The sequence below is a fragment of the Dryobates pubescens genome, chromosome 20, assembly GCF_014839835.1.
Source record: "Dryobates pubescens isolate bDryPub1 chromosome 20, bDryPub1.pri, whole genome shotgun sequence".
In the NCBI taxonomy this organism is placed as follows: domain Eukaryota; kingdom Metazoa; phylum Chordata; class Aves; order Piciformes; family Picidae; genus Dryobates; species Dryobates pubescens.
The window spans coordinates 11794495-11817968 of NC_071631.1; the positions used below are offsets into that span (position 1 = coordinate 11794495).

The 23474-nt window shown below is 55.1% G+C and overlaps 1 protein-coding gene across 2 annotated transcripts; it reads left to right on the forward strand.

Moving 5' to 3' along the window:
• Positions 1-1835: 1835 nt before the first annotated feature.
• ARSG (arylsulfatase G) lies at positions 1836-22709 on the forward strand. Of its 2 annotated transcripts, none has more exons than XM_054170539.1 (11): positions 1836-2134; positions 2436-2623; positions 3838-3885; positions 3966-4077; positions 4369-4509; positions 7840-8030; positions 8663-8743; positions 12210-12318; positions 17284-17404; positions 21468-21558; positions 21864-22709. In XM_054170539.1, the coding sequence occupies exons 1-11, from the start codon at positions 1926-1928 to the stop codon at positions 22196-22198; spliced, it is 1626 nt and encodes a 541-aa protein (XP_054026514.1). In that variant the 5' UTR covers positions 1836-1925; the 3' UTR covers positions 22199-22709. The 2 variants fall into 2 exon arrangements, with proteins under 2 accessions (XP_054026514.1, XP_009900966.2); XM_009902664.2 differs by having other exon boundaries at positions 4372-4509.
• The last annotated feature ends 765 nt before the right edge of the window (positions 22710-23474 follow it).

Sequence of the window (23474 nt, forward strand, 5' to 3'; positions counted from 1 at the left end):
AACATGCCCAGATACCCAGTCTCCACTCTTCTTGCTGTTTGGCAGTTCAGGGCATGAAGGCTGAGCTGTGGGTTTGCAGTTATGGTGCAGAACAGGACCTGGGCTCATGTGCTTTGGGCAGGGCTGGGCAGCCTCTCCCGTGGCTCAGCCCCCTCCTACAGCTCAGCCCACCAAACCACCACATCCCACCCCCTTAATTAATGTACCAAGAGCTTCCAGGCCCTGGGATGGAAGTTTCTAAGTGGATGCTCTGGGCTATGAATTATGGAGAAGTCACATCCCCGCAGTGCTGCGCCAACAGTTCTGAAGCTGCTGCTATGAGCGACAGCCCAAAGCTTTTAAAGATGTGAACAGCAAAACCTGGGAATAATTTGCTTTGCCAGCTGCAAACCTCTTGGTCTACAGATGGGGCTCATCCTATTCCCTCTCCTGTCTTCTCCTGTCATCTCCTGCTTTTTTATTCTCCAGTATTCCTCCCTCTCCTCACCCTCTCATTTTGTCTTTGTGGATGTTGTCCTGCTCAGCTGTGGTGACCATCCCATGGGAGCTGTGTTCTCCATGGCACATTCCTCCCCCAAGGTTGCTGGTACCAACTGCAGATATTTGCCACAGTACTGGTCCCAGCTGGGTCCCACTGGCTCCTGGCCATCCCCATCTAGGAGCAGGTCCTGTGCCATCTACACAGCCAGTGCAGAGCTCTTCATGCAGAGCTCAGCAGGGTTTTGGCAGATCTCTGCAGCTTCATCTCCCTTTGGCCATAACTGTGCTCAAGATATTGTATTTCACAACCCCATCTCCACCACTGATCTTTTGAGTGTTTGTCCTTGAACCTTTCTATCACTGGAGGCCAAATCTTGCCCTAAGGCCAGGTATTTCTGGGATTTATTCCTTTCTGGGTTCATCTGAAGTCCTTCATTTTTGCCTCTGGGACAAATTCTCAATGGTTGGCAGCTGGGCGGCTGCCTGCTTTGACCCATGGGCAGCAGTGGGGCAAGGTGAGCATAACTAACTTTAAATAGGAGCTCTAGAAACTTCTCAGTTTTCACAAATGAAGTGCAAGACCCTGCACTTTCCACCTCTCCAAGGGCTGTGCACCAGGCAGGAGGGAGCTGTGCTGATCCCCAGGGATGTCAGCACTGCAGGAACCATCACAGCATGAGCTGGAAATGCAGGCCAGGGATGCTCCTTGTTTCCAAGACCTTTCCAGTTGAGCCATCATGAGCCAGGCAGCAAATAATGCAACTTAAAAGGCAAAGTCTTGTTGCCTGGATTAACCATTCTGCCCTGGTGCAGGAGGGCTCTGGCAGGTCCTGATTATGTCTTGTTTCTCTTGCGCAGGGGATGCTGTAGCCATGCAAGGTGAAGGATGGACCAGCAGATACCAGCAGAGCCACAGCAGTTATTGATCCACCTGAAACAAGGAGGCCAGGGCTGCAGCGAGCTGAGGAGTGTGGTCTGCAGGGCAAAAGCTGTTTGTTGTGTGTGTGAACATCCCCTGGGCTGTGGTGAGGGAAGAGGAGCTGCTGCTGGAAATTGAACACACTTCTGGAGGGAAAAATACCACTTTGGTCTGGTGTCTAATTAGATATTTAGCAGGAAGGAAGGAAAGTTAAAAATAGAGCACCGGTGACTTCAAAGGGTGTTTTTGACTTCCAAGAATAACACCTTTGCTGCTGCTGATTTCAGGAATATCAGCTGTGCCTCGGTGTGAAAGATGCAGGAGGTGTTGCAGCTCCATCAATAGCCAAGGGAGCAAACCTGGACCTGCTGGTCCCCGACCCAGCCTCGAGGGAGCAGCGAGGGAGCAGCAAAGGAGGGAACATCCTTTTGAGAGCCCCTGGAGAGCTCAGCTTCACCCACAGGGACACTACAGAGGGAGTTTGGGGAAGACAAAGCCATCAGTGCCCCAGTGTGGGTGGGAGGGGATGTGTGGCACCATGGGGAAGCCCTTGTCGTGGGCAGTGCTGGTGCTCGCTGTGGTGCTGCTGGGGCTCTCAGCTCCATGTGTGGCACACAGGCAGCCCAACTTCATTGTCATCCTGGCAGATGATGTGGGCTGGGGAGATCTGGGGGCCAACTGGGCAGAGACCAAGGAGACCCCATGTTTGGATGAGTTGGCTGCTGAAGGCACAAGGTAGTGTGTGTTCCCCTTCCCTGACCCTCTCCAAGCATCCCTTGCTACTCTGTCCTACAGCAAAGGGGACTCCACTCCCGTGGGGCTGTCAGGCAGAGGGATTTCATTGATGTGCTGGGTGCACTGGGTGGGTGGCCAGAGCCTGGCACCTTTGCTGCAGGTCTGTCTGTCCCCACTGATGCCTCCAAGCTCCATCCCCTACTCCATACCCTCATCCCTGGGGTGGAAGGGGAACAGGAAGGGACAAGGCAGCTTTGGACCATGCAGGGGCTTGCTGATGAAGGCTCCTTTTGTTTTCCAGGTTTGTGGACTTCCACTCAGCTGCATCCACTTGCTCCCCATCCCGTGCATCTCTGCTGACAGGGCGCCTGGGGGCACGCAATGGGGTCACCCACAACTTTGCTGTCACCTCGGTTGGAGGCCTGCCCCTCAATGAGACAACCCTGGCTGAGGTCCTGCAGCAGGCTGGATACAGCACAGGGGCTATAGGTAACAGCTGCCTTGATAGGGATGGGAGGGGGAGGACAAAGATGCTCATGTCCCTGCCCTACTGAGGAGGTATCACAGGGAGTTAGGTGAAATCCTGGTAATTAAAGGAAATCTAGAGGATCTAGAAAGGCTGAGAGAGCTGGGTTTGTCAGCCTTGAGAAGGCTCAGAGGAGACTTGTTAGGATGGACCAGGACATAAAGGGTGGCTACTAGGAGGATGGAGACTCCCTTTTTACAAGGTGTCCCATGGCAAAGACAAGAGGTGATGGGGACAAGTTACTGCTGGGGAGATTCCCACTGGACTCCAGAAGAAAACGTTTCCCCATGAGAACAGTGAAAGATGGAGTCATCTCCCAAGGGAAGTAGTGGAGAAGTATTTGGTTCCCCTATGCTGGACAGTTTGAAGACTCAGCTTGCCAGGGTGCTGGGCCAGCTCATTTCAGCTCCACTGTCACCTAGACAGGTTGGACTAGCTGATCCTTGGGGTCCCTTCCAACGTGGTATTCTGTGATCACATGGGGCAGATTTTGCACTCCCCCTTGGATTTTGCCATCCCAAGTTTAAAAATCTTTGTATTCAGTCAAACATACTTCTTGAAGTGCAGACCCACCCTGTTTCTCCACTGAAGCTTTAATTGCTTCATCTCACAAGGAACCTGCTGGGTTTGCCTTAGGAAACCTGACAGTGCACAGCAGCTCTGCCCTCTTGCATCCCACCAGCTGGGATTGTGAGTGCCACCAGCCCTGGGGCTTTGAGCACACTCCTGTCACCATGGGGCCCCTCCTCTTGGCCAGGCCCTAGCTGGCAGCCAGCCCTTTAGACCTGCAGAAAATCCCTCAGTTTCTCCTCTTCCATAGCTTTTGCAGTTTTCCCTCTTGGATCAGTACTTTCAGTGGGAGAAAGCATGTGCTGGAGGTCAGAGGATGAAGCTGGCTGTTTGGGAGGGGTTAGAAAGTCAGCTCCTCTGAACACAAATGCATGAAAGAGCCTTTTAAGGCTGGGAGCAGTGGCTCTGCATAGGCAGGAGATACCTTCTGCATTTTTTTATGAGTTTCTGCAAAAGCAAAAGGCATTCTGGAGCCGTGGCCAGCACAAACAAGTAGCTTCTCTTGCTAGATTAAAGCCCCCAGCAGTGCAGGAGCCTTGTGGGTGCTGGCTGGTGGTAGCTGTAGCTGTGTTACCTTCTGAGATGATGTTCTGTGGCTTCCATGCAGGCAAGTGGCACCTGGGACACCATGGCCGCCATCACCCCAACTTCCGTGGTAAGAGCTGTACTGATGGGGACAAGCTGAGCATCTCCTGGTCACCTTGTCCCTGCTGACACCCCCACCTTGCCCTTCAGGCTTTGATTACTTCTTTGGGATCCCCTACAGCCATGACATGGGCTGCACGGATACCCCCGGCTACAACCTGCCTCCCTGCCCGCCCTGCCCACAGCGTGGCACAGCTACCAGGTACAGGGACATGGGGGGTTCAGGTGGTGGCACTGGGAGGTGGGTATTGCACTGGTGTCCCCTGCCCTTTACTGTGGGCACCTTCCCTTATGCTCCATGCACCCAGTTTTCCCTCTGTGCACTGCAGCAGGATGCAGGTCGGGGGGAGGGTGGGGTGAGTGGTTCAGTCCCTGCAGGGCATCGTGCCATGGGGGCACTGCATCACCCCTTTTCTTCTCCCCTCCTTGGCTTTCTGCAAAGCCAGGAGAAAAGCCAGGCTCTAGTGATGAGTGTGAGGTGACTTCTTCCCAGCAGGGTGGCAAGGAAGGACTGCTACACAGAGGTGGCCCTTCCTCTCCTGGAGAACACCACCATCATCCAGCAGCCTGCCAACCTCAGCAGCCTGGCCATGCACTATGCCCAGCAGGCAGCCGGCTTCATCCAGCGTGCCAGGTGAGCTGCCACCCCCTGCCCCCCACCCCCTTCACCAGACTTCTTAGGTCACTGCTCCCTTCTCCTCTTCACTGGGAGAGCCTCTGGGTCACTGCAAGTCTTCTGCATCCTGTTAGTGCAGTGCAAGGGGGGATGGCTGGTGCCTTACGATCCTTAGGAAGCAGATCTGGGGTCCCCATGGCTGGGCTCCTGTGGTAGTTTTAGGTTGCAACCCACCACAGCTCTCCAGACCGCTGGAGAAGGGAGAAGCCACCAAGGTTGTCACTGGTGTGGAAGCCTTTTGGTGCATCTGTTCCTAAGGGATTTTGTTTAAAAACACCATCACAAGGGAGGTCAAGGCCTCTGAGCTGAGCTGTGCCTCCTTCCTGGGTGTAACATGCAGTGAGATACCAGAAGGGATGAAGGAAATGCTGCCGACCCTCTGACTTCCATCCCTCCATCACAAAGATATGGAGACACAGGGTGAGGTGGCAGCAGGGTGCTGGAGTTGTCTTTCTGGGTAGGAGTTGCTGGTGGGTGTGCAGGAGGAGGTACTGGATGAGTGCCCACAGCAACTCTGGCACTGGGACCAGAGCAGCACCCAGAGGTGTTTAAACCTGTCCTGTATGTGGGGGTTGATCCATTTGGGCAACAAAATGATTTGGGATCCCTCAGCTTCAGGGCCTGCCTTCCCATTTGCATGGGGATATGAGGAGCCAGGGCATGTCCTTCCCCAAAGAGCAAAGTGTCTCCCCTGAGATGCTGCCCTGCTGGGTTGTGTAATGCTAATCCTCAGCATGGGTGGATCATGAGCTGTGACTCTGCAGAACGCTCCCCACAGCCAGGAGGAAAGTGCTGCCAGGCAGCCCTGTCCTGTGCCCGCATCCAGGCACAACACAGACACAGGAAAGGGCCATAGTGGGGTGTGCTTGTGGAAAGGTTTGGGTAATGGGGCAAATGAGTGTCTAGGCAGGGAGCAGCCTGTGGGGAAACATCTCCTTATAAGCCTGGGTACTGCTTTGTGCACACCATACCTGTTATTTATTCCCTTTGGGTGCCAAGAATTGGTGACAGTGTGGCAGGGTCAGGATGTCCTAGCTTGTCACAGGGTGGGAGGGTACTCAAGCAGTGGGCAGCAGTGAGTGGTCCCTCCTGCTGTGCAAACCTCCAGCACTCTATCTAGGCTGTGAGGCAGCTGTGAGGCTGTGAAGCCAAGTGTGTAAGCTCTGGGTTAATAGGAAAAGCCTTTAAACTCCCAGTAGTGTTTTGGGGTTATCTGCGTTCATGGAGAACAGGATTAAGCAGGTGCCTGCCTTTTCTCTCCTTCTCTTTGATGGCTTATTCCAGTTTTCCTCTGCCTGACTCATTCATTACAGGGCAACAAAAGAACACCGGATTTGTCATCTCAGTGTTTTGTTAACCAGTCCTGTCAAGGTTGAGCAATTCATGGTGGTGAGACTTGGCTCTGCCTGAGACGCTCAGAGCACAGCAGACATGGGAGCAAAAGTCAAGGACATTGCTCTGAACTTATTGATTACATGTTTGATCGATTCTCAAAGAGAATACCAACATAGGATCATGGAATCATAGAGTGGCTTGATTTTGGAAGGGACCTTAAAGATCACCTGGTTCAAACCCCCTGCCATGGGCAGGGATATCTCCCACTAGCCCAGGTTGCTCCAAGCCTCATCCAGCCTGGTCTTAAACACTTCCAGGGATAAGGCATCCACAACTACTTTAGGCAACCTGTTGCAGTGTCTCACCACCCTCACTGTAAAGAACTTCTTCCTAATGTCCAATCTAAATCTCCCCTGCTCTAGTTTCAAGCCATTGTCCCTTGTCCTATCACCTCAGCCCCTTATAAATAGTCTCTCTCCAGCTTTTCTGTAGCCCCTTCAGGTACTGAAAGGCCACAAGAAGATTTCCTCAAAGCTTTCTCTTCTCCATGCTGAATTCTCTCAGCCTGGCCTTACAGGAGAGGTGCTCCAGCCCTCCATGACCCTCTTGTATGGCCTCTTTGTGGCCTTTTCACACATGTCCATGTGCAAAGCAAGCAGGATGTTCAGCAGAATGCTGCTGTGGTCATGAGTCCATCTGGATGCTGGAGTCCTGGGTGGGATGTGAGCTGAGAGAAGCAGCTTTCCCCACTCCAGGGTCTTTGGCATGCCAGGGGGAAAGGTGCCCCTGTGCCTTTGCAGCAGCAATTTGCAGGGGATGCCTCAGCACCCTCCACCCCACAGTGTTTTGCAGGGGCTGGGCAGGGTGCTGTGGACACACAGCCCTGTGCTGAGTTCCAGCACTGCTGGGGAAGGATGTGGCAGGTCCGGGCAGGATGGGATTTACTCATTTTCCATCCCCAGGTAGGTGCTGGGTAAAGGAAGGAAGTGCCAAAACACACGTCAGAGGGGCCCTGAAAGCTCCTAGAGGCGACGATGGGGTGGCCAGGCTCCGGCGCCTGCGCAGGATGGAGCACGGCCCTGGGATCCGGCCTCTCCTGGCCGCTCACCATCCCACCCTTCCCCTTGGAGGTCCCTGAGGAAGAGCAGGCCTGGTTGGAGGAGATAAATATAGCTGTAAACAAGAAAACAGGACGTGTCCTCTGCTGGGTTGAAGGCAAACACGCAGCAAGCAGCGAACGTGCTGCGGTCCCTGTCCGGGGCTGCGTCCTGCTGCTGCTGCTGCTCATCCGCTGCTGCAATCGCCAGTGGGGTCAAGAGCTTGCTTTAGACATTAGGAAGAAGTTCTTTACTCTGAGGGTGGTGAGACACTGGAACAGGTTGCCTGGAATAGTTGTGGATGCCTTATCCCTGGAAGTGTTTAAGACCAGGCCTGGTGAGGTCTTGAGCAACCTGATCTAGTGGGAGGTGTCCCTGCCCATGGCAGGGGAGACGGAACTGGATGATCTTCAAGGTCCCTTCCAACCCAAACCATTGCCTGATTCTATGAAAATGGGCCCTGAGAGAGAGGGGAGGGAGGCAGGTGAGTGCCAGGGGAGTGCTGGCGCAGGGTGTTTCGTTGGTGGTTGGCATGCTGCTGGAGATGGAGAAAGGGGCAGGCTTGTCCCAAATGGAAGGACAGTGAACAATGAGGAGAGATTTAGCAGGAGAAGTGGCTCACACTGAGCCAAGCATCCCCTTGCAAGGAAAGTGGATCCCTGCCGAGCTGACAACTGGCTGAGGGCAGTTTTTCCCCCAGGAGCTGTGGCAGAGGCTGAGGTGGCTGCAGAGCTCCTGGGAAGAAGGATTACTGGTCTGTGTACCCAGCCTCAGCAGTGCCACTACCCCAGTGACCTCCTGCTGCTCTTCCCCTTCCCTGACCCAGCTGAACTCTCTCCCTGTCTTCCCTGCACAGTGACAGTGGCCGCCCCTTCTTCCTCTACCTGGCACTGGCCCACATGCACGTCCCGCTGGAGGTCCCCTCGCCACCACCATCTGCCTCAGGCATCTATGGAGCCGCCCTGAGCGAGATGGACTCCTTGGTGGGATGGATAAAGCAGGTGGCTGACAGCCACGGCAAGGGCAGCACCCTGCTGTGGTTCACAGGTACAGCAGGAAAACCAACCAGCCGTGGTGCTTGGAGGTGGCGCTGCTGGCTGCACTGGCACCAGCCCCAGGGATGTGCAGGAGTGGTGAGGGTCAGGACCTGTGCTTGTCCCCTTCCCTCTACTCTCCTGGCCTTTCTGTGCATGGGGAGTGATCAGCAGCCACAGCCAAGCTCCCTGAAATGGGGACAGGGGTCCTGGGCTACTGTGGCGGCTCAGCTGTGTCCCCACCCTGCCACCCGCCTTTGGCTGAACCGGCAGGGCCCTGCCTAATTAGACCACAAATCCTCACTCATTAAGAAGCCCAACTCTGCACTCTCTGAGCAGCTGCCTAATGAGGATGTCTTGCTCCTGAGGACAGGAACCACTCCACCGCTCATTAACACCAAAGCTGGTGGCAGCTGTGTGACCCCCACCCCCCAGCTCTGCTCCAGCCCTCACCCAGCCCCTGGGCAGCCCCAGCCCTTGGAAATAAACTTTCAGAAATAAAAGGCAGTAGCCCCTTGCTCTTGCTGATGTGGGAATGCAGCATGGGGATGGGAAAGAGGGGTCACTTGACCTTGTTCCCTGCCACATTGTGGGGGTGTCTCCTGGTCCTGCTGTTGCTCATGGGGACATTTCTTTCTCTTGTAGGTGACAATGGCCCCTGGGAACAGAAGTGTGAGCTGGCTGGACGTGTGGGGCCGTTTGTGGGGGCCTGGCAGAGGCAGCGAGGTAACCTGGCAGTGCTGGGGGGAGGGCTCTGTGTTCCCTGGGGTGCAGGGTGGGGGGCTGCTCCACAAATTCCACTGTGGGGGACATGGGCACCATTTCATCTCCCAGCCTTTCCACTGGTTGGTACCTGGGGCTGTGTTGCCCTGAAAACACCCCAGAATGATTCTGTATTTTCAAGCAGTCAAGTTTTCCACTAAAACTGCTGCTGGGGGTGGTGCTGGGAGGGGCAAATCCCTGTTACCCCAGAACTCAAGGTGAGTAGCTGCTGATTTTGGAGATGGGACACTGCTGGATGTGGTGCTGGGGGTGTCCCAGTCCCTGTTACCCCAGAGCTCAAGGTGAGTAGCTGCTGATTTTGGAGATGGGACACTGCTGGATGTGGTGCTGGGGGTGTCCCAGTCCCTGTTACCCCAGAGCTCAAGGTGAGTAGCTGCTGATTTTGGAGATGGGACACTGCTGGATGTGGTGCTGGGGGTGTCCCAGTCCCTGTTACCCCAGAGCTCAAGGTGAGTAGCTGCTGGTTTTGGAAAAGGGATGCTCTCACCACCCAAGCACCATCAGTTCTGGGTGAATCTCTCAGCCCCATCCCAGCCCTCCTGGCACTGCTGGACTTTGCTTTTCTTTCCATTTGTTGGGGGTTTTTTTTGTTTGTTTTGGGTTTTTTTGCTGCCTATTCTTCCTTTCCGGCCAAGCCATCTGCTCGGTGGGTTTCTTTCAGCCCCAGCAGCCAGAGGCATGCATGAGTCAGGCGCTTCCCACTTCTGCTTGTGTTAGGCAGAGCGAACGCGCCCCGGGCTGGCTTCCCCTCTCCGCTCGGGGTCAGCGGGAGGGAGCGCTGGCGGCGAAGGGGCCGCGGCTCAGCTCCTCGTTCCCTCTTTCCTCCTCCGCTTCCTGACACCCAGCTTTCCCATTCCCAAAGATCTTCCTTGGGCTGGCCTCGGGATGAAATCGTAACCTTTCTTTCTTTTTTCTTTTTTTGAGTAAACAAACCTTGCTGCCGACCTGGGCTGCTCTTGAGCAACCGGCAGTCACAAGCCCCGGCAGATGGGACAGGCAGTCCAGTGCTCAGAAACAAAGCTAGGAAAACACGGCTCCTTTCCAGCTTCTTGCTGTCCTGGGAAAGCACCCTGAGCCTTGACTGGTGGGAGGCTGGGGAGGACATCAGGCTGGCAGAGCGCTGGGATGATGGCCCTTCAGGATTCTGTGGCCCTCCTCTTGCAGGTGGGGTTGGACTTGATGATCTCCAGAGGTCCCTTCAGACCCCTGACATCCTGTGAGCCTGTGATATAGTTTAATGGCCATGGTGGGGGTCTTAGGTTGATGGGTGGACTGGATGATGTCAGAGGTCGCTTCTATGACTGGGCAGGATGGCTCCTGAAATCCTTCAGCTGGTTGGTGCAGGAATGTTTTGAAAGCCAGTGGGGTGTTAGTGTCTGCTGCCAGCTTCTCCAACACTGCAAACACCCACTGGGGTGGGTGCTGGGTGGGTGGGAAGGCTTGGCCATCCCATCCCAGGGATATCATCCTCAAAGGGGGAAAAAAAGCCCCTCGGGAGGAGGGGGTGCTCATGTAGCTTGGAGTTTCTTTCTTGGGTCCAACCCAAATTCCAGGGATGTTTTCCATAGTGGTCACTAGAGTCTGTCCATGTGTGCCATGTCCCTGCTTCTGTTGGGGAGCTTCCCATGGTCCCCAGAATCCCTTCTCCCACCTGGGGCCAAAAGCCCAGCAAGAGGTGCTGGGATGGAGATGTCTTTTTGGGGGCTGTGATGCTGGCTGTGTTCTGAGGCAGGTTTGGGAGGCCCTTTTCTGAGGACCTGCTGTGTGTGGTAGGAAGGGGACCAGTGGTTTTATCCTGGCATAGGAATGCTCAGTTCAGCTTTCCTGGAAAACCACAACCTCCACAGTCCCTACAGCAGCAGGGCTTTGGAGAAAAGTCCCTGCTTGGGTTTGGGATGTCTCAGCCCCATTTACTGCCCAGAGTGTTAATGTGAGCTCATCCATGGGCAGCTCCAGCATCCTGCTCGGCCAGAGGGACTGGGGTGGCTGGAGGGAAATACCCACCCAATGTCCTGCCAGAGACCTCCTGACCTTGCACAGAAACCCCTGAAGATGCAGCTTCTTTACTGGGAGGATGAGTTATTTAATATGTGCAGAGAGGGGGACTGCTGTTAATTGCCTTCAATTACTATAATTTCCTAGGGTGTCTGAAGGCAGGGAGGCACCTTGCCCATGCTGTCTGGGGTATATATTGGAAGTGCTGTTACATTTCCAACAGCCCCAGGCCACCTCAGTGCTGGCTGTGTCCTACCACTTCAGGCCCCAAAGAGGGAAACAACACAAGTTTGCATGGGGAGTAGCAGAGACTGAGGATGTGCCTGGCCCATGCCAGCAGGATGGGCAGCAGAGTCAGAAACCTTTCCCATATCCCTCATGCCACTGGTGCTATGGCATCCATATGTGCCATACATGTCCTCATCCACTCTGACAGCAGCTCTTGGGAGCATAGGATCAGCTCAGATGCCTGTAGCTCCAGGAGGTGACTCCCAGAGAGGCCAGGCTGGGGTGGGGACCGTGGAGGAGCTTGGCGTGGCTGTGCCATGGCGGGAACCTCGCCTTGCTCTTGGCTGTGCCCGGAGGAAATGGCTTTGGGCGAGCGCCGTTGCCATGTGCACGCTGAAAGGCAGCAGACAAAGGCTGTGCCTGGGAAGTTTGCTCCATGAATTGGGTTGGGATTTTCTGTTTGCCCCATTCCCAGCCCCTTCCCCTGCCAGCTGCCTGGGGGGTCCTTTGGGATATGGCCAATGCAGAGGCTCTCTAACACCCTTCCACCCATTCAGCATCCCCAGTTCTGTGCTCAACATCCCAGGTGGAGGATGAGACCTGCCAGTTTCCCCATGCCATGCATTTCAAACCCAAGGACAGAGCAGGGATGTTTTGGGTACTGGCAGGGAAACAACTGCCCAGGTTAATTAGCTGGCAGGAGGGTTCTCAGCAGGGTGGGATGGTTAATGGAGCAGGTTGCCAGCAGGCTGGGGGTCTGGTGGTGCTTTTCCTTGCAGAGGGCAGCAGCCCACCTGCATGGGACCATTCACAGCCACTGCAATGAATTGCTACATTTCCCACCAGCTCCATATTCTCACCCAAGATCAAAAGTGGGTGGAAATGTGGCAGCTCTGGCAGTCAGCTGCTTTTCTCATCACTCACTGGAGCAGAGGAGAAACTTTGTAGTGGTGCCAGACTGAGGCCCCTTTCTTCTCCCTTACTCTTTCTTTTAAAAACTCATGTAACTCTTCTCCATCCCCTGACCCAGCTCCCTTTCCAGTGAAATCATCCTCTGTTGGGGTCATTTACTCCACCTTGGCCTCTGCGTAGCTCCTTTCCCGGGGAAACTCCAGGCCAGGAGGTTTCCAATCATCACAGATCTCCTGGGCAGTGGGATGCTGAGCGTTGCCCTTTTCTCTTGCAGGTGGCAGCTCTGCAAAGCAAACCACCTGGGAAGGAGGGCACCGAGTGCCAGCACTGGTGTACTGGCCGGGGCACATCCCTGCTAACAGGACAAGCAGTGCTCTGCTCAGGTAAGAGCCCAGCTGGATCCCCCTGGGGGTCAAGGCAAACCCTCTGCCCTAGTTTGGAAGGACTCACAGTGCCTGTGCTGGGACCTAGGTGATGATCTGAATTTTGGCAGCAGCGGCAGCAGCTACCCACACTGGTTATTGCCTGCCTTGTGCCAGACCCTGTACTTTTGTCTTCTCCTAAGCCCCTGAGACTTCATGCTTCAGCAAAGAGGAGCTGAAAGGGCTTTTTGTGAGGCTGGCACTGGCGCTAGCCGGCGCTGGGCCCCTTGTGCCTCCTGCCCACGGTGGCCGAGTGCCTCCCGATAATTAAAAGCTGACGATGTTCTCTCTCTCCACCAAGAAGCAGGCTCTAGGCTTTGTGGTTGGTGAATGGCTTTATGTGGAGCAGGGTGCGGTTGTGGGAAAGGCTGGACGGGAGGTGGCCCCTTTGCAATCGGCGCAGGATGCGGCCGGGCTGGGAGGTGGCAAGTTTCCGGTGAGAGCCGAGGGGAAATGCTGCCTGCTGCTCCTCGCTGAGACCTTTGCACCACGGAAGGTGACATGGAGGGGTCCTCGCTGCAGCTGTGTTGCAGCTCTCCATGCAGCTGTGTTGCAGCTCTCCATGCAGCAGTTGCTCCCCTCTTCACCCCCACTTTGCAGCAAATGCATGGAGGAGGCACAGCCTGGGCTGGGGGCAGTGCAGTGGGGATGCTTCATGCCTTTTCATCCCTTGAAACACCCAATGGTGGAGGTCAGGGTGGTGGGGCTTGGGGGATTGCTGGGTGTTGGGAATATCCCAGCTGCTGGAAGTAGGTCCTGAGTGGTGGGTGCTGGAGGCCTTGGGTGTTTCTGAGGTCCATGAGATAAGATGGAGCCATTTAGTCCTTAAAGAGCCTGAGGGCAGCTGTGGGAGCTGGAATTTTGGAAGCAAGGGAAGATTCTGGTGGAGAGGATGGTGTGCAAGCAGCAACCCTTGGGTTTTTCCTCCAAAACCTTCTCCTCCATGGCTGGGTGAGGGAGTGACCACTAAGATGTGGGGCAGAGCTGCCAACCCTCTCAGGCAGGCAGAGCAGTGCAGTGCAGGATCAGTGCTGGGCCCCATCCCCCAAGTCCCACCTTCCCCCAACCTCCTCACCCCACTGCACACAGCTGTGGCCCTGCCACCAAGCTCAGGCATCCCATTTATCTCCTCAAAGACCTTATCTCCTGCATTTCCCAGCTTTAGTCCAGCAGGTTGGACAACTGTAAATCTAGCAAGCCATCAGCAGCACGGGGTATTTTGCTCCCCAGGCTCTTGGGAAGCAGCTCTGCAGCTTCTTGGGAGTCACAGTGTGCCTGATGTCCTTCCATCAGCCTGGCATTGCCACAGGTCCATGCCTGGCTGGTGCAGGGGGATGCTTTGGCATAGGAAGAGGCCTCCCCCCCTGTTTGGGAAGCAGCCTCGGGGATGTGAGTGATGGCTCATTCTCAGAAAGTTTTTGCTACTATGGTCTTAGCCCTGCTCTGAGCTTTTGGCCAGGGAATGCAGGGGGATGCAGAGGGAGGTTGAGGGCTGTGAAGGACAGGGGTTGCTTGGTGCTCACAGTGCTGCAGGGCAGGGACCTTTTCTCTGCACACAGAGCCACCCTTGGGGATATCCCTTGAAGGACAAGTGTGTGATGGGCTGACTTCTTGTTGCCCTCATGAAATAGGATGGTTCAACACTTGTCCCTACAAGCTGACAGGGAAGTCCAAGAAGCTGGAGAGGAAATGATATCTGCATGCAGATGTGGCTGGGAGACTTCTGCTCGTGAGGAGGGACCCCTGTCCAGTGGGATCCCCCAGGAGGAGTAGGAGCTGGGTGAGAGCAGGCATTAACCACCTGCATGAGCCTTCTTCTGCCCCTGAGGTTATGAAAACACTGACAGCCCTGGCCATGCAGCTCAGAACAGCCTATGCCTTGCCTCTCCCTGGTGCAGGGAGTGGAGAGGTGAGTGAGGGTGAGTGTGCCCAGGGGCTGGAGAAGCTGAAGCCAGCAGAGAAATGCTGAGGCATCACCACAGACCTGCACCTGCACGCTGGGCTCTGCAGAAACTGCCTTGTTGGCTTTTCTTGATTGTGTTTAATTGTTGGAGCCACCCGTGGAGCTGCTGCCCTTCCCTGCCCCAACCTGAACTAGGGCAGGGAAGAAATAGGTCAGTGGGGTGCTGAGGAAACAAATTGCACCACTCTGGCTGTGCCGGCGGCATAGGGTTGGGCAGGTTGGGCAGACTGGTTGGGGTGTGGGCAGAGCTGGTTTGGCTGCCTGCAGCTGCCTGCACCACGTCATTGCAGGGGCTGGGCAATGCCTGTCCTGCCCAGGATGCTTATGGGCCAGCCCAGCATGCTGGGCAGCTCTGCCCCTCTCTAGGTACTGCCCAAGCCCCTTGCCCTCAGCCTTTTGGGTGGCAGCAGGACACTGGAGTGACTTTATTAAATCTCTCTTGGCAGGGAGCATGGCTTCCCCTTCCCCAGCTCTTCTTCTGAGATGTGCTTGCTGGTAGGGCCTTTGTTTTCATGCCAGTTTTGACCAAAATCCTATTTTTTTGTGCCTTTTTCCATGTGTTACATCCAGCCCCTACATTTCACCACCTCTGCCCTCAGTCGTGTTGTCCTCCTACCTTGGTGATGGCTTCCAGCAGTCCCCATCCACGGGGTCAGGGCTGTTTGGATCAACTGTAGAGTGTCCACATGCACTGTGCTGGAGGTTGGATCATAGAATTATAGAATGCATCAGGTTGGAAGGGACCCTTGAAGGTCATCATGTCAAAACCCCATGCAGTGGGCAGGGACATCTCCAGCTAGATCAGGTTGCTCAGGGCCCCATCAAGTTTGACCTTGAATGTCTCCAGGGATGTGGCCTTAATCATATCCCTGGGCAACTTGTTCTAGTATATCACTACCCTCCTTGTGAAGAACTTCCTCCTAATGTCCAACTTAAATCTACTCTCTAATTTAAAACCATTCCCTCTCATTCTATCACCACAAGCCCTTCTAAACAGCCCCTCCCCAGCCTTCCTGTAGGTCCCCTTCAGATACTGAAATGAAGCCAAAGGTCTCCCCAGAGCCCTCCCTTCTCTTCTCTAGGCTGAAGTTCTCTCAGCCTGTAGCAGAGGTGCTCCAGCCCTCTGATTGTCTTCATGGTCTTCCTCTGAACCCCCTCCAGCAGGCCCATGTCCTTCTTGGATACAATACTCTGGATGAGGTGGAGCAGAGCAGCATGACAGAATCACCTCTCTCAATCCTGAGGGTGCTGAGCACCCGTATGACCAGGAGCACATGAAGCAGAGCCTGCCCTGGGTTGCCATTTCAGGTGGACCTGGGCTGAGCTCAGTGAGGTGGCTGCAGGGATGTCCCTGCCTGGGGCACAGCAGGGATCAGGATGTTTTTGGGAGCCTCCTGGCTGGGCTGGCAGCAGGGGCTGCCTCCACCAGCACCGTCCCGGGGTTGCACTCAGCAGTGTTTGTTCTTATTTGTTCTCTCCGTCTCTTAGCAGCTAAATCAAAACTGGTTCTGTGGCAGAGCTGGGGGCCTGCAGCTCGAGGCTCTTTTCTCTCTCTTCTCACACAGCCACCATCACACACTGAGCAGGAGCAGCATGGTGGCAAGAGCTGGGTGGTGGCACAGGGGCAGCACCCTGGGGACCCCTCAGTTTGGGGATCTGATGGTTTTGCCTCCCCTCCCCCCCAGCAATTTCTTTGCCCTGATCATGCCCACAGGGTTTGACCTCCATGCTGCCAGCCCTGGGTTTTGCAGCCAGAAGGCTGTGGGCTGAGTCCCTGTTGGCTTCCATGCTATCACTGCATCTCCAGGGAGGGCAGTGCTGTGGTGTGTCCTGCTGTCCCTTAGGGCTGTGGGACTCCCCTGGGGCAGGTGACTCCTTTTAGAGGTGTGGGGTCACCCTGTGACCATGGCTGTGAGAGAGAGGGATGCACTTGGTGGTGATGGTGGGGATAAGACCCTTGTGCCTTGCAGGAGAGGGACATGGAAGGTGGAGGTCAGATATGGTGGCTGTGAGTGGACTGTCCCAGACCTACTGGAGTTGAGTCCGGACCCACCAGGCAACACAGCTGGTGGAGGGGAAGCCCATGCCAAGGCTGCATGAGAGGCTGGTGCCAGAACTAGGTGGTCCCTGTCCCACCACAGCAAGGGGAACTTGGCACCATAGCAAGGGCTTTGCTTGAGCCATGGTCTCTCCACACCACGGGGGTGTGCTGGCAGGTGGGGAATGGCCACATCGAACTTTGGCCCTGGGGCCACTGACAGCAGGCAAAACAGAGACTCTCCCTCCGCATCCCCATGCAGCTGGGGGGGGGCATGAGGTCACCCACTCCTTCCCTGCATCCCTCCTCACTGGGATGTGACCAAGGGTGAGCCCCAAGCTCTTTTTTTGTGGCTGAGGCTCTGAGGGCTGAGCACTGGAAGGGCTGAGGGGTGTTGGTGGGAGAGCACACACAGCACCGCTCTCATTTTCCATGCTGGTCACTTCAGCTCCTGCTGTGCCCTGCAAATGCCGGGCTGCACTTCCCTGGGGCCACAGGATCTGCTGGAACTGCCCTAAAAATCCCTCTGCCAGCACTTTCTCCAGAGGGTGACCTGCTGGCCTGCTCCATTTGTCCCCTGGGGAGGAGGACAGGAGGGGGCTGCCCTGCGGGTGCAGGATTTGCTGGGCATGGGGAGAGGCAGATCCTGGCTGCACCCACAGTGCCTGGCACAGAGCCACGCTGGGGCTGGGAGGTGTGGAGAGTGAGGGCTTGCCAGGGCCAAGTTCTGCTGCAGGCTGAGTTTAACCTTTTCTGCAGAGCTCAGCTGTTGGGGTGGGTGATATGAAGCAGCTAGTCCACACTCCAAGGCACTCCCCTGCTATCAGTGTAGCCCAAGTGAGGGGCCTTGGGGTGCAGGTGGCCTTAGAGGGACCCTCGGGGGTGATTCACTACATGTTCTGATGAAAGCCACCTCTTTTCCCAGCACCCTGGACATCTTCCCTACGCTGGTGGCCCTGGCTGGGGCATCACTTCCACCAAACAGACGCTTTGATGGCTTGGACGTGTCACCAGTTCTCTTTGGCTGGTCAGATGTAGGGCACAAGGTAAGGCAAAGCCACCCCTGCCAGTGACATCCCCCCACTGGCAGCAGGTCCCACCACCTCTGAGCTAAACCAGGTAAGTGGGAGGCAGAAAGGCTCAGAAATGGTGATGGACAGCCCCATGGGATCATCAGGTTGGACTCGATGATCCTCGGGGTCTCTTCCAACCTTAGTTATACTGTGATACTGTGGTCATCCTGCTGGCCTGGAGGAGGGGGAGAACTGGAGACCGCTGCACCAAGGCTGGGCACATGGTACCAGGGTAAAAAGGCTTTTGGATTAATGAAGAGTTGTTGTACAGTTAGTCATAAATGTGGGATTACAGATGCAATGCCTGTGCCTGCAGCTTGCTGTGCCATCCTGTGTGCCACCCAGGCTGTGCCAGCTGTCCCAAGGGATGCTCAGGCTTGTCTGCCCACACAGCAGTGCCCAGCACCGTGTGTCTGCTTCCCACTCACAACAGATACATCAGTGTGGGAAAGAGAAGATCCCAGGGGCCCGCACCTAGCTGCAGCCACTTTGTTTCTCTTGTTAGATGGAGACATAGTGATGCCCTCCTCCTCCCAGCTCCTAGGCTGGGAAACGTGCCCGCTGCTGGTGCCCAAGCAGGGCAGCCCTGTACCCTGCAGCTCTCTGCCCATACAATGGGAGCTGCTGACAGCTCCTGCAAGCCCACAAAACGTGGCTCCCAGAACAAGCAGGATGGCCACACATTCATCTCAGAGTTGCACAAGAGCTCTGCAGAATCAAAGGGAAAAACATAAACAAGAAAGGACTTTGATGGCAGCCCCACAGATAAAGTCTGATTTTGCTTTTAAAGTGCCCCCTCCTGTGAGTACCAAGAGCCAGCTCCCAGCAGGGCTCTTGGATTTGGTTTCTGTGTCCATCAGGGTTTTGGTATTTGCTTTGTGTTTATGGAACCCTCTGCTGAACCAGGAGGTGAAGTGGGAGAGTGGATGGGATGCAGCTCAGCTCTGCTCCTCAGTGGTTGAGCCTCTTCTCCTACATGTGTGGTGCTGGGAGCAGGGATGGGTGGTTTGTGGGAGCAGTGGGTTGTTGGGAATAATGATTGGCTGGGAGCAATGGTTTGCTGGGAATGGTGGTTTGATGGGAATGGTGGTTTGTTGGGAATGGTGGTTTGCTAGGAGTGATGGTTCTCTGGGAATCATGGTTTCCTGGGAGCAGCATTTTGCTGGGAGCAATGGTTGCTGTGTGTCAGGGTGTGGTGGAGAGGCACCAGCCCCCACCAGCGTCTCAGACTGAGGAACAAAGTCCTGAGCTGCCCTGCGCCACCAGACCCCACAGGCTTCCCCAGTGCTTTTCTGGGGCAGTTGTGCTTCAGTCCAAGGTGAATTAGCCCCCGCAGGGCTGGGAGCCAGGGTGGGTAGGGACAGGTTGTTCCTGCCTGTCCTGGCAGCCTGAGCTGGGCATTCTCAGGAGATGGGATCCAGCTGCCAGCGCTGCTGTGGGACAGGGTGACCTTGGAAGGGGACAGGCAGCACTCCCTTGCTCCGGCCTCATGGAGCCATCAGGAGCCTGTTCCTGCTCCCTCCTCTCTTGGCTCTGCCTTTCATTTCTCACTTGAGAGCAGCTCACAGCAGCCCCCAGTCTTATCTTCCAGGGTTTTCCTTGCCACCAACCCTCCTGAAAGCAGTTCCATTGCTTGCCTCACTACCTGGTTTCCACACAGCTTCCCTAGCTGGGGCTCCCTGCTGCAAGCTGCCCAGGCTAACCTTGCTGAGTGTCCCAGCTCAGCCCAGCACAACCTGTGACAGGCCTGGGGTGAAGCCAAGGTCCTGCTTGGAGTGAAGGCTGTTTGCAGTAAAAATAAACACATCCTCCAAGATCTAGCAAGGGTACAAGTGTCAGATAAATGAGCTCTTTCCATGAGCTGAATGGCAAAGGGGTGTGTGCTGGCCACCCCACGCTCCCTCCCTTGTGCAAACAGCCCCTGAGCAGTGAGTTCAGACAAAGGGTTTTCTGGGGTGAAAAGGGTTTTCCCCTTCCCCCCCTCCTCCCTTTTGGAAAAAAAATAAAGAAAATTAAAATAACAAAGTCACAGAGTAATAGTTGAGCTGCAGACCTGGGAGTGTTTCTTTAAAGGGCTCAATGGAAGCAACCTCCTTAATTACACAGTAACTGAAAAGAGATTTCCTCAGTATGGGGTTTTATGAGGCAGGTTTAGGAACTCACTTGTTGGTAGCAAAGGAGCCCTGAGTGCATTAACACTGAGATGGCAGTGTCCCAGCTGGGCTGCTGAAGGTAGCTCTGACTGGCAGCAGGGTGTAGGCAAAGCTTTAAGGCTAAAAGCAGATGAATTGGTTCAGTTCCTGGTAACTTGGCTTTGGATATTGTGGTCTAGAGAAGGGCAATGAAGCTAGGGAAGGGTCTGGAGAACAGGTCTGGTGAGGAGAGGCTGAGGGAACTGGGGTTGTTTAGTCTGAGGAAGAGGAGGCTGAGGAGAAACCTCCTTGCTCTATACAAGTCCTGAGAAGGATGTTGGAGTGAGGTGGGGGTTGGTCTCTTCTCTCTGGCATCAAGCGATAGAATGAGAGGAAATGGCCTGAAGTTGTGCCAGGGGAGGGTTAGGTTGGAGCTTAGGAACAAATTTCTTTACAGAGAGAGTGTCAGGCATTGGAACAAGCTTCCCAGGGGGGTGGTGGAGTCGCCATCCGTGGAGGTATTGGAGCAATATGTAGACATGGCATTCTGGGACATGGTTCAATGGCCATGGTGGTGTTGGGTTGATGGCTGGACTCTGATCATAGAGAGCTTTCCAACCAAAGTAATTTTATGACTCTATGATTTCTGCTTCAGAGCTGTCTTATTCTGACCAAGAAGTGTCAGCAGGAGGACATTCTGTAGCCTGAGTCTCCTCCTTGCAGCAGGCTCACACTGCACCACTGTAATTTTTTCCCCTAACCCATGATTTTTAAACCAGATTCCAGAGGGAATTTCCTTTTTAATTTACCTTCCAAGGAAGAGTGATAAAATAACCTGACAGCATTTGGAAATCACTCCCCATCCTCAATCCCAGCATTTTTTGGGTGAGTTACCTACTGGTCCCCCGAGCTGGTGGCCACATCCTGACCAGGTAGCGTGGGATTGACCAAGGTGGGTGCCTGGTGGTGCTGAGCAGCAGGGCAGGGCTCCGTGCCGGGCACCTGCTCCGGCATCACCGCGCCGCTCAGCTGCGAACGCTGTTACTAAACTCGGCACCGCAGCTGCCTACAACTCCAGCAGATGTTTCTCATTTTTAGCACAGTGGAAACTTCTTGAATCACTTTTCAACTCGATTCCCAGGGAGGAAATCTCGAGTGACTCATCCCTTGATGAAGCCATTGGCTCCACGGCAGATATTATCTGAGCGGCGAGCCCGCTGACCCGGCCGGCTCACTTGTCCTCTCCTTCCAGTGTGCCAAAGCAGTCGTCCTGTGTGGATCAAGTGTCCTAAATACCAAAAAGGAGAAATTTGACCCACCCTTCCCTTCTCTGCCTTCCTTCTCAGCCCCATTCCCTGTGCTGTTGTTAGGGAAGGGAGCGCTTGCACAGCAGGGTGAGTCAGCGACCGGAGACGGACCGGCAGCGATGTTCCAGCACCTCACCTACCCCAGCAGCCTCTGCCTCGCATGAGCTCACCCTCAGCTTGTGGCTTGCTGCTGGCCTCAGGCAGCAATTCGGCTCCCTTCAATGCCCCTGCCACCAACTGAGCTGTGAGCACTGAGGGAGACAGGGGTCTGTTGGCGTGGGGCAGTGGTGGGGGACACAGAGCACCTGAGTAACATCTTGACTCCAAAATGTTCTGCCCTGCTCTGCTAAGAGCCTCCACACTTTCATGATCCCTTTTTCACATTAGAATTGTTCTGGGGAGGTAAATTCAGAGGGTAAAGAAGACACAGGAGAGATGCTGGTATCCTTTTGCTGTTGCCTCACTCTTCAGCCAGCAAAACTCAGTTGTTCAGAGCCCAGGGGCTAAATGGTGTCTCTAAATGTGTGCGTCTCTTCTGGGTCTCCCAGAGTTTTCTCTGCCAAGGGGCTGACAGGCACATTTCTGTTCTTCCTTCAGGGTCTGCTCCACCCCAACAGCGGGGCAGCTGGGAAGTATGGTGAGATAGAGGCACTACGGCTGGCTCAGTACAAGGCTTTTTACACCACAGGTACTGTGTCCTTTTAGCAATCATAAACCCTGGGGGAAAACCTTCTGGAATTCATGGTTCCATGCAGATACAGGCAAAAACCAGCTCAGGCTAATTCAAGCAAGAGCAGACCCAGAAAGGAGTAAGTCCAGGCTGTCCTGTGTCTGTGTGATGATGGCTTCAGAAGCACTCTCAGACTAGCAGCAGGACCTGGGCTTCCAAAGCTGGGCCATGGTGGGATTGGGCCATCACAGATGGGTGAGGAATACAGAAAGGATCCCTGGGCAGCCTGGGAGTCCAGAGTTTTTCTCTCCTTTCCTCCCTAGGAGGAGCAATGGCTTGTGATGGGAGCACTGGGCCAGCTGAGCATCACCAGCCACCCCTCATCTTCAACCTGGAGCGTGACATCCAGGAGCAGGAGCCTTTGGATGTGGCATCTGGAGAGTATCAGGCAGTGCTCCCTGCAATCAGCAGGGCTTACGCCCAAGCTCTGGAGGACATCATAACAGACAACATCACAACTGCAGATTACTCCAAAGACCCAGCTGTGACCCCTTGCTGCAGCACACAGCACGTGGCCTGCAGGTGCCAAGTGCCAAGGTCTGGCCCAGCCATGCTGGAGCATCGACAGGAACGAAGAGCAAGGTGGCTTTGTCTCTGAGCAAATGACTCCTCAGGCTGCTCCTCTCCCAGGCCTGCTGTCTGTGAACGGGACTGTTGTGCTCACTGGCTCCAGGCTAGAGGCTAGCCATGGAGATGGGGGATAGAAGGTGCAGTCACAGAATCAGAATCCCAGCAGGGTAGGGGCTGGAAGGGACCCCTGGACATCACCCAGTCCAATCCCCCTGCTAAAGCAAAGCAGGGACACCCACAGCAGCTTGCCCAGGATCACAGTGTCCAGGTGGGTCTGGAATCTCTCCAGAGAAGGAGATTCCACAGCCTCTCTGGGCAGCCTGCTCCTGGGCTCCAGCACCCTCACAGCAAAGTTTTTCCTCATGGCCAGTTGATCCTCTTTGCTCTGTGCTAGGAAGCAGGGAGGTGAGTAAGCTGTGGGTCTGTGTGAGCAGAGAGTGTCTCTTTACTGCAGAGCATGACTGTCAGTCACCCTGGCAGAGCCAGGCACAGGTGGCTGTGGGCACATGGAAGGAGACAAGATTTCTGTAGGGCTCTTGAGTTAAAATGATCCTCTGTGAGAACTGGCTATGGGAGAGAAATCCTCTGGGAAACTGGCTTGGCTTTCCTCTAAAGTAGACCTTACAGGAGCAGAAGGGTGGGGAGGAAGAGGCCTATCCCCTCTGAGCAAATACCTTCTGGTGCTGAGAGCCTGGAATTCTTGTGGATGCAGAGAAAGTTCCTGGCTGGCATGAGGTGAGCGCTCTGGGAAGTAGAGCATCTGCCCCACCAGCTGCTAGGTGTTGCCAGGGCTCTGTTAGATCCTGCTGCCTGCCTAAGACGGATGATCCCGAGCTCTCCCATCTCCCGGGTGCTGGGCTTGTTGCATTGCCATGGTGGAGGTCTGGGATTGCAAGGCCCCAAGTCCCAGTGCTTGGAAAAGGCTTTTTTGGGGGGAAGGTGTGGGGGAGAGGTCTGCAGTGCAGAACTGGGGTGGCTGCTCCCTGTCAACTCTGCATGGAAAGACCAAGGGTGTGACTGCAGGGAGAGGTCCCTGCCCTGGGGTCTTCCAGCAGATCAGGGCTCCAGGCAGAGAGAGGAACTGCTCCTGCTGATCCCACTGCAATACCAGGGGTGCAGGTGGGGTGAAGCAGCTCTTAGAAGGCCATTTCTGGGCTGATGCAAAGGCCTGGGGAGCCGCAGAGGCAAAATCTAAGGTGCAACTGAAACTTCAGAAACCACCAAGATTTCTCAGCAGCTGAGTGAGGGTTTTCTGAAGCAACTCTGAATGCCCAGACCTTTCTTTGGACAAGCCATACATGGAT